This window comes from Myxocyprinus asiaticus, chromosome 41 (assembly GCF_019703515.2).
Source record: "Myxocyprinus asiaticus isolate MX2 ecotype Aquarium Trade chromosome 41, UBuf_Myxa_2, whole genome shotgun sequence".
Taxonomy (NCBI): Eukaryota; Metazoa; Chordata; class Actinopteri; order Cypriniformes; family Catostomidae; genus Myxocyprinus; species Myxocyprinus asiaticus.
Window position 1 is genome coordinate 35,609,778 of NC_059384.1, and position 10,777 is coordinate 35,620,554.

The 10,777-nt window shown below is 36.4% G+C and overlaps 1 protein-coding gene across 1 annotated transcript in view; it reads left to right on the top strand.

Moving 5' to 3' along the window:
- LOC127431857 (bone morphogenetic protein 6-like) overlaps window positions 1-10,777 on the top strand; it is a 95,071-nt gene that overhangs the window by 80,748 nt on the left and 3,546 nt on the right. Inside the window, exons 5-6 of the mRNA XM_051682470.1 lie at window positions 2,123-2,199; window positions 2,388-2,498. Coding sequence (XP_051538430.1) covers window positions 2,123-2,199; window positions 2,388-2,498 — 188 coding nt within the window. The remainder of the gene's footprint in view (window positions 1-2,122; window positions 2,200-2,387; window positions 2,499-10,777) is intronic.

A 10,777-nucleotide genomic window follows, 5' to 3' on the forward strand; every position in this document is an offset into this window, starting at 1 on the left:
AATCTTCTTTCTTCACTTCTGCAGGCAAAAGGGTGAAGATACGGATTGCTCGGCGGTCTCCTTCGAATCTGTTAGCGTGCTCGGTGGAACACAGAGAAATCTCAACTCATCCAGTGAGATGAAGATTGTATGGCCAAAGTTTCAAGTAGGTACATTACTTCCTTGGGCAACGAGGCTACAACTGGGAGCAACAGAGCTGCAACTAGTCGCGGCGCATACTGTCTCTGGAAGCAACGCCCAGAAAGATCTCCAAGGTTTTTATACTCCCGATGACATCATGGTTGAGGAACACGTTCTGTCGTGCACCTCATCCAATAGGAGTTGAGAGTTTGATCCTTTAGAATTTCACACATAGGTGTAAAGTGTGCAAGGCTTTCATGGTATCTGTAGTCTGTTCTGAACTCCCTTTGTTTGATTTTGGCTCGGTTGTTGTTACCAGGCTTTATGACTGTATGTAGGCCTGCCTTTGTCTAATATCTGAGTACACGAGGCCAAACACATCTAACTAATAATACATTAAAATGTGTTATCAATGACTGCATGCCTCATTCTATGAGTAAAATCCACATTTGATTGGTAAAAGATGCTGTTTTAACCACTCGATACAGATTTGCAGAATGTAATGTGTAATTTGTCATGTTTACATTCTGCTCTCATGACGCTAATGCGCTAACGCACTATATGTGGCCATAATATGCCCCGGTTACCATTTGTTATTGTATTTTATGATGACTTTGATACTACTGCAAAAATGGGTGTATAACAGGGTCAGATAGGTGTAAATTAGCAGAATACAAAATACAATTAAAAATTTCAGATTTAGAACAATGATGACAAATATTTGGGTGAACTATTCATTTAAGACAAACCTTTTTTTAACCTCTTTAATCTCTGAAGGTGTTTTTAAAGATTTGCTGTTTCAGTGGCATACCCAAAATGAAAGGATTATAACTTGGAGGGTCAAGTGTTTGGCATCATTGTAAAAAACGCTTTTAAATTTTTTTACTGATATAGATTATGATACATTCTGAGACTCCCAGCCTAAGAAACTGCTAAAAAATCACACACAAAAAATTGAGCCAAAAATATATTTATTTTTTCTTCTTTTTTCTTATTTGACATTATATATCTCTGGATGTAAATAAGGTGGCTCCAAAAACTGCTTTTATTTTGTTCCCAATCATGTCAAATGTATCTGAGAAAAATCTTGTGCTGATACGACGAGGCAATCAAAAGTTAATAGCATTACAAATATAATTTATCAGTGTCCAAAAGCCTCTAAACAAATCAAACATAATAATTGTACATAAGAACTAATTACACATGCAAACACAACAATGACTAAAGGTTTGCATGGCATGGAGAAATGATTTTAGTAATGAGATTTCACAGAATGAGTGCCTTTTGACTCAATGAGTCTGCATCAACAAGTCTGTGTCATTACATGGTGACATCTCCTGGTGGCCATATGATCTAATGATCTATGCATCTGATTATCTTGTGTGAGGGCTTGTTTGAAAGATAATCACCTCCTCTAAATAATGGTATGTGATATTTTATGTTCTGTTTATTTTACGTGACGGTATAAGTGAAAGTGCGGTATATAAGCGACACCAACATAAATGTCAAAGACATATTCTTAGCTATTACTCGCAATATGTTTGTCTGTGAGTAAAACAAATAGTCTGGTTGTATTTTACTTTGAGAGCTTTCCAGCAACATATGACACATGGCTATATGATCAGTTTGATGTTTTTACTGATTGCAATAATATATACAGTGCAGTTTATTTTTTATTATTATCAAAACAGAACACTTCTGATTTGTCTGCAAATTTCAAAGCACTTGTTCAGTTTTGGTCATAATGCCTGCATGCATTGGAAAGTACAGCTTCTAAGATTTAAAATGATACCTATTTTGTGTTGATCAAGACTGTAGTTATTAATATTTTGACAATTATTTTTTTTTCTTGTGGGCCCATCCGAGCTTAAAGGGTTAAGTTATAAAAGCAAAATCTCATTCCATTAAATGTATTTTCTTTTTTTTCTCTTCTATATTATGTTTGTAATATTTTATACTGTAATCTAACTCATATTAGTGTCTGTCTTCTCTGTAAATGCAGATTACAACAGCAGTGATCAGAAGAGCGCATGCAGAAAGCATGAACTGTACGTCAGCTTCAGAGAGCTGGGCTGGCAGGTAAACATTAATACATACAGTACACACATATAAACATTATTAAAGATATTAGACTGGAGTTCTATTCAGTGACTTTCAGGTTTTCTCACCCAACTCAGCCATTAATACGAGTGTTGAACCTATTTGAAAGATTATTAGTTAAGTGTGTCAACCCCTTTGACCTAGATATTGTATGTCTTTTTTTCCAGGATTGGATTATTGCACCAGAGGGCTACGCAGCAAACTACTGTGATGGAGAATGCTCTTTCCCCCTAAATGCCCACATGAATGCTACTAATCACGCTATAGTACAGACACTGGTGAGTCCTGAATTTTAAAATAAACACTAACTCTAACAGACCAAGTAATTTTAACATTTATTTCACAGTGAAGCATTTCTAAAAACTATAGGGTTACACTTTACATTAATGTTCTCTTTGTTAAGGTTTTATAAAGTGGTTCATAAATTACCTATACCTCATTTACAAATGAATTATAAATCATTATACAACAGTTGGTTCCGGTCATCAAATCTGATTGGACAAGTGGCATTCCGAGAGTGCTGATAGCTCAGGGATGCTTTACTGTTTGTATCACTCTGCTTGTGTTCATGGCATTTTAAACTAGCGTGTAAGAGCAGTGCAGATGTACAAGAAAGCAGCTAGATTTTTGAATTTTCATTCATCCCTGTGACATTAAAGATTTGAGCCAGCAGGTGGCGACAAAAGAATGTCTTGTGTGTGCTTTGAGCAAATTGAGCTGACGTTGACAAACTGTGTCAGTCAGTATGCAAATTGTTTTGAAGTCACCGGGAATTGTCTCTCACTCCATGATTGCTTGGAATACTACTACACTACAGCTGAGAAATAGAGTTAAACTAACAGCTTCAGCATTACTGCTGATCATAGCTGAGAGATCACGCTCAGGGTGCCAACCTTTTATCTGAGTTGGGGAGACATACACTTTCAACATGACTATCTCTGTGTCAAAATAAGAGTTCCTCAAGAAATATACAAGAATGAAACTTGCATCCTCCATGTTTTCTCTCCGACAACAAAACATTTGAACGTGAGTGAAATATTTGTAGGATAATTCTGATAACACATATGGCAGCATCACTCCACGATCTGATCAGATTACTATCACACTACAGCTGAAAAATAGAGTTAAACTAACAGATGCAGGTAATCACATTCTCAGTCTCTCTCTCTCTCTCTCATACACACACACACACACGTCTTTGTTTCTCCAATAACTTGCAAACTAGCAAAGACAGATCCTGAATCTATGGTCGAGTCATGAGTCCAATTTTAATGGACTTGGACTTGTCACGGACTCGAGCCTTTGGGACTCGGGATTTTTTTTCCGAGTCCAGCAGAGTCCATGGCATTTGATTTTTGATGCAATGAACAAAATAAATAAATAAAAATAATGAAACAGAAATAAATGGACACTCTGTCTGCAAGCAGTTGTAGCACCCCCTGATGTCATAGAGTTTGTTTCACCGTGTTGAGCAAACACACCTGCAGAGCGACACACTCAGTCAACCAATACGCTTGAACGTTATTACAGAGACTGCTATATAACATCGATTGTCAGGGACCTGACAACTGGTAAAATCACACGCAGCGTTTGTGCAGCCAAGACGGTGCTCGCATCGCAGTTTCATCATGGTTAAGAATTTCATTAAATCAAGTCACCCACATCATGTCTCTCACAGTTTATTAAAACAACATATAAAAATTCTGAAAAATATGATTAATATTGGGCTATTAAGTCTTTTTAGGCGTATCAACACATGTAGGCATCTGTAGTCTCTTGTGGTCCACGCAGTGTTGTCAACTTAAACTGGTCCTTGATGAATTAACTGTAATTGGTTTAACACTGCACTTTTTACATAGTACAAACACTTAAAGGAATATTCTGGGTTCAATACAAGTTAAGCTCAATCAACAGCATTTGTGGCATAATGTTGATTACCACAAAAATACATTATGACTCATCCCTTCTTTTCTTTAACCCTTGTGTGACATTTTTGTCTTTTTCATTTTTGTTTTTCCGATCATTTTAGCTGTGTTAATGCCAACGGCATAAATTTAGCCAAAGGTGTGTATTTTGGGGGGAATTTTGATTTTTCAACCTCAGTTCCTATAATACATCTATAATATACTGTGTACACAAAATAGTTACTTAACTATTAAGGACAAAAAGGTCCCCATTGAAACTGCAATATTTGATCCCAGTGCCATTAAAGCATAAAATCATGAATTCTATGATATTATGCTTTCATTCCAGAGCCCTGGCTTCAAAATATAAATTCTTTATATTCTCCACCAGATGGCGCCATTTTTCTCATATTTAGCCTATGGAGCAAATACATGCTTTTCCCCTATTTTCTGTTTGCTGTATTATTGAGCACTGCAGGCCAGTTGAATAAAAGATGCAGCTAAAAGTGTGTGAGTGTGTTGGTATGGATGTCAGAGTGTGTTTTGTATGTGTGTATTGAGAAATATGTGTGTGTGTGTGTGTGTGTGTGTGTGTAAAACAACAGTGGCATTATGTAAACAAACTGGCATTTAAAGGATTAAAATCCTGAAACTGAATGAATATTTGGTAGTTATGATCAAGACTGATGTTGGTTAAAAAATCTAAGTCAGTGAAAGTGGAAAATAATATAAATATATAATATTTTTATGGCAGTTTTTCGACGCAGACATTTTTGACCTCTGAGTAACTTTTTTATTGACACACAAAGGTTAAAAAAAAGCAAAAATCTGGGCTACAGTGGGGCACTTACAATGGAAGTGAATACGGCCAATTTGTGAACATTAAAATACTAACTTTTTCAACAGTATAGCCACAAGTCATAAAGAATATGCATGTAAACATGGTTTTAGTGTGATAAAATCACTTACTAACCGCATCTGTGTAAAGTTATAGCAATTTTACAACTTCGTCATGACAATGTAATGTCAACAAACCCTAAAACCCTAAAATCACTGTAAAAATAACTATTTAAACAACTTTACAGCTCAAATAATACATGAGTTTTAACAGAAGAATTAATGCAAGTGCTTTTATCAAATTATAAGCTTCACATTTCTTTGTTTAAATCCTCCAGAAATTGTCCACATTCACTTCCATTTCCCCCATTCACTTCCATTGTAAGCCTCACTGTAACTGCCTTTTTTTAAGAAAAGGAGAGATGTCGAAATTATTTTTTGTGATAATCAATATTATGCCACAAATGATGTTGATTGAGCTTAACTTGTATTGAACCCGGAATATTCCTTTAATTGTTGAGATGTGGGGATTGTATTTTGAATTTTAGGTTCCAGTGTTGTGAATTTTGTGTTAAAATGTGTACCTGACATGACAGGTCTACTCATAATTACACATGCAATATGAAATTATATTGATAGAATAGGCTGCGTGGAATTAGTAAAAAGAGCTCAAATGTGGTTAAATAGTGAAAAACAAAATATAAAATAAAATATACATTTTCATAAACGATATATTGCAGAAGTTTTTTTTTTTTTTTTTTTAGGCCTATACGTTTTCACACCCCTTTCAGAATGTATGCAAATATAAGATATACAAGATTAGATATTTTATGTAGTACTTCCCTTCAAAAGCTACATTACACAAAATGTACTGTAATTTACACAAATCATCCTGTTCAAAAGTTTGCATCCCCTTGGCTCTTGAGCATCAGTGAATGTTTGCACCTTTTGTAATAGCTGTGTATGTGTCCATCAGTTGTCCTAAGTGTCAAAAGCTGGATGTCTATATCATTTAGCCACTGTTGGGAAGAACTTAAATGTGCAGAAGATGCTGGGAAACCAAAGAATGTACAGTATTTTTCTTAAGAAAAGTGGGCAGCTTCACAGCTCAGGAGAAAGCAGGGACTCATGAACAATTATTACACAAACAGTCATTAATCATAAAGACAGCAACACACCATATTAAAGGGTTTGCTCTCGTGTCAGCAGCTCTAAAGCTCGCGTGAAGTCTGTCTCATGAACGTGCACAGGAGCTCAATGGTCGGTGAAGAGTTTCATTTAATCATTCTCACCAAACCTTATCGTATTCCTTCAGAACAAGACACGAGTCACATACAATAATTTATTAAACTTCTGAATTACACTTTTGCATTCTTTTGCAGCTTGAAGAGGTGGTCACTATAAACTGCCATTGTGTGACCACTGAGCACAATTTTTTTTTTTCAACAATTTCTCCCTTTGTGTTAAGAAAAAATCATATGGAGTTATAACAACACAGGGGTGAGTAAACTTTTGGGTGAACTAATCCTTTTAGAACCAAGGGGAAGTAAACTTTTGAACTGGATCATTTGTTTAAATTCAGTTTGTAATGTTGTCTTGTGGGATATATGTGAATATCTGTTGTCAAATAGCTTCTTCAAGGTAGTACTAAATACACTATATTGCCAAAAGTATTCGCTCATCTGCCTTTAGACGCATATGAACTTAAGTGACATCCCATTCTTAATCCATAGGGTTTAATATGACGTCGACCCACCCTTTGCAGCTATAACAGCTTCAACTCTTCTGGGAAGGCTTTCCACAAGGTTTAGGAGTGTGTTTATTGGAATTTTTGACCATTCTTCCAGAAGCGCATTTGTGAGGTCAGACACTGATGTTGGACGAGAAGGCCTGGCTCGCAGTCTTCACTCTAATTCATCCCAAAGGTGCTCTATCGGGTTGAGGTCAGGACTCTGTGCAGGCCAGTCAAGTTCTTCCACACCAAACTCGCTCATCCATGTCTTTATGGACCTTGCTTTGTGCACTGGTGCGCAGTCATGTTGGAACAGGAAGGGGCCATCCCCAAACTGTTCCCACAAAGTTGGGAGCATGGAATTGTCCAAAATCTCTTGGTATGCTGAAGCATTCAGAGTTCCTTTCACTGGAACTAAGGGGCCAAGCCCAGCTCCTGAAAAACAACCCCACACCATAATCCCCCTCCACCAAACTTCACAGTTGGCATAATGCAGTCAGACAAGTACCGTTCTCCTGGCAACCGCCAAACCCAGACTCGTCCATCAGATTGCCAGATGGAGAAGCGTGATTCGTCACTCCAGAGAACGCGTCTCCACTGCTCTAGAGTCCAGTGGCGGCGTGCTTTACACCACTGCATCCGACGCTTTGCATTGCACTTGGTGATGTATGGCTTGGATGCAGCTGCTCGGCCATGGAAACCCATTCCATGAAGCTCTCTACGCACTGTTCTTGAGCTAATCTGAAGGCCACATAAACTTTGGAGGTCTGTAGCGATTGACTCTGCAGAAAGTTGGCGACCTCTGCGCACTATGCGCCTCAGCATCCGCTGACCCCGCTCTGTCATTTTACGTGGCCTACCACTTCGTGGCTGAGTTGCTGTCATTCCCAATTGCTTCCACTTTGTTATAATACCACTGACAGTTGACTGTGGAATATTTAGTAGCGAGGAAATTTCACGACTGGACTTGTTGCACAGGTGGCATCCTATCACAGTACCACGCTGGAATTCACTGAGCTCCTGAGAGCAGCCCATTCTTTCACAAATGTTTGTAGAAGCAGTCTGCATGCCTAGGTGCTTCATTTTATACACCTGTGGCCATGGAAGTGATTGGAACACCTGAATTTAATTATTTGGATGGGTGAGCGAATACTTTTGGCAATATAGTGATTTTTATGATCCCTCTTATTTTTTTTAAAGCGATAACACACGGACGCATCAGGGTTTTAGGTGCACAAGCAGTGTGTAGAACTGCCCCAAGTTTTCCACGAATTAACAATCATGTCCATGTTAAATGGCACTAATATTAGCAGTGGGCTTTATCAGTGTTTTCAGATGTAGCATTTGCAGTCAAGTCGTGAGATGTAACTTCTCAGAGAGTGCTAATTGCTGCTGTGTTGAATCATTATTTTCCCAAAACCAGTCGGCAGATAGAGGCAAAAAAGAAATCTCAGTATATATTATTTCTTTAGATTGGGATCATTTTAGATAAAAATAAACTAATTTGAAAGGACAAACTGAAAATTAAAATTCTAAATAATAATAACTCTGGTTGTAATGATTAACGCAGCTTTCACTTTCTTTAGTCTATGTTTGAGTGGAGGGGAAAATGTCAACAGAACCCAATAAGAATTGTGTTGAAGGACAGTTTTGTCTTCATACACCTAAAGCATATGCTTTCATTCTGAAAACACTGAAGTTTGTTCAGCAGGAAACTAATCATAAAATATAGAGGTGTTTTTGTTACATTTATATTGGCAATTGTGTTTTCTTAGTTGTGAAAGTTAAAATAAGTTTAAAATATTGATGTTGAGTTTACGGTTACAGTTTTAATTCAGATTCATGAACAGATTCGTTCAGACTCGACTCAGACTCAGCCTGTTATGGACTCGTCTTGAGTCCGACTCACCCCCTTTTGGACTCGGACTCGACTCGCTTGTTTAAAGACTCAGACTTGACTCGGTCTCGACTAAGGTGGACTCAAACCCAACACTACTTATGTATTTACTTGTTCATTAAACTATTGTATAAAAGCAATATTATACTCGCAATCATGCTGGATTGTCCATCTATCAGCACGGTTGTGATTACCTGTGGCTTTTGGCCTCCGTTGAATCACAGTCATGCTGATAGCTGGATATACAACACTTTTGCTTGTGTGATATTAATATGCGCTTATAAGAATATGCATAAAAAGATTACAAATGCATTATTAATCATTTATGTGCAGTTAAAGCAACATGACTTTCCTGCAATACTTGCCAAATGGTGAGCATTTTGACTTACATAAAATAATAAATGCTTAATTAATACAATAAAACATAAATGCCCTAATTCATGATTTATGCCACAATGCAGAAAAAAAAAAGATTATTATATTGAGATTAAAAGGAGGGATTATATCATTTTGCTACAGTGCACTTTGTGTTTATATTCATTACTGTAATGTCTTGACTAACTTGTGTTCTTGTCATGTTGGTGTCAAAAGAATGATGCTACTCCGAGCGCTGTCACAACTTACCTAGTCCTAGTTACCTAAAGTCCTCTGAAAAAACATTGTTCAGATCTTTATGCTCATTCACAGCATATATCATATAATAAAGGCTGATGACCATTAAACCATACTGAATTTAACAGTATGTACATAGGTTTCTAATGTTGGCAACTCCTGAATAGATGCTTCATGTGTCTTAAACTCTATGGACCCAAAGGGGGGCACTATACTGCAAAAAAAGTTTACGCTTAAAACGTTAAAGTAGCCGTACACATAAATCAGGCATATGAGGTATCATTTGAAATCTTAGAATCTGAACTTTTCAGAGATAACATCATTTCTGCATTTAAATGGACAACTCATATATCAAATGAAAGCTCTCACTCTCAGGAATGTGACTGAACAGTTTATTTAGTTTCCCTAATACCAGAGTTCGAAACATTTTCAAAAGAATCACAAAGTGAAATATGATTTAAGTCTTCAAATACAAACATCTCTTTTATGCTCCGATAACTGCTGCTGTAAGCCCCAAATAGCTAAAAACTTTATATCTGATTTTACCTTAGGATGTCTTTACCTAAGAAATATGCCATTCTGAAGGGAAAGCATGCAAAACAAATCATCAGAAAATATGTATTCAACTATTAATGATAAAATTGTATAGTTTTATATCATCACAAAGGGGAGTATCTCAGGTTTCTAATGACACCTAGATTGAGCTTCTAGTCCACTCAGAGGCCGAGATATTCAATGAAACAACAAAGGTGGTGCTTGAACTGAAAATTAGACTGAATGTCTATGGATGAGCACATCTGTGAAGACTAAAATTTGTAAGAGCACCACCTACATTTCAGATCTGTATATTGTGATGGAATGTGATAGAGAAAAAAAAATTTCTTGTGCTTTCTGCCATCTAGTGGAATAAAATGAGACTTTTCAAAGTGAGGTTGAGTGAACAGAAACAGAATTACATGTTTACAAATTTAGGACAAAAAAAAAAAAAAAAACTTAAAATACACATATAATATTATTTATGAATGAAGTCTTTTTTTTTTATTTGGGCAGTTCTCTGAAAAATGAGATTATTTGCAAATAGACCACAGTATGAGTGAATGATGAGCTTTTAAATTTGAGTGTGAAAAATTGCAGGTGGCAGCACAAAAATGCACAAAAATGAGTTTAAAGGGTTAAGGTACATTTTCACAGGATACTCATGTTGAATAAGTGATATTAAGCATTTATAATGTGAGGTAAAATGGCTCACTATTTGGCAGGCATTGCATAAAATTAACTATTTTCATGCATGTTGTTAAAAGTGCATTTTGATTTATAATGCATTTGTAAATAAGATTTTGGTCATTAATAACCCCTTTATAAACCCTAATGTAAACATTAATGTAAAATGTTACCAATTTTGGTTATAAAATAGATCATTTCGACTCTAAATTCTGATTGGATGAGCCGTGCTTGAATTAAAACAATGATAAACACACACTCGTGAGTGAACATTCTGTATTAAAGCACTAATACAATATGAAGGTGCTGCGCTGCTTGGCAACCAAAAACTGCCTACAGTTAGAATTGATTTTA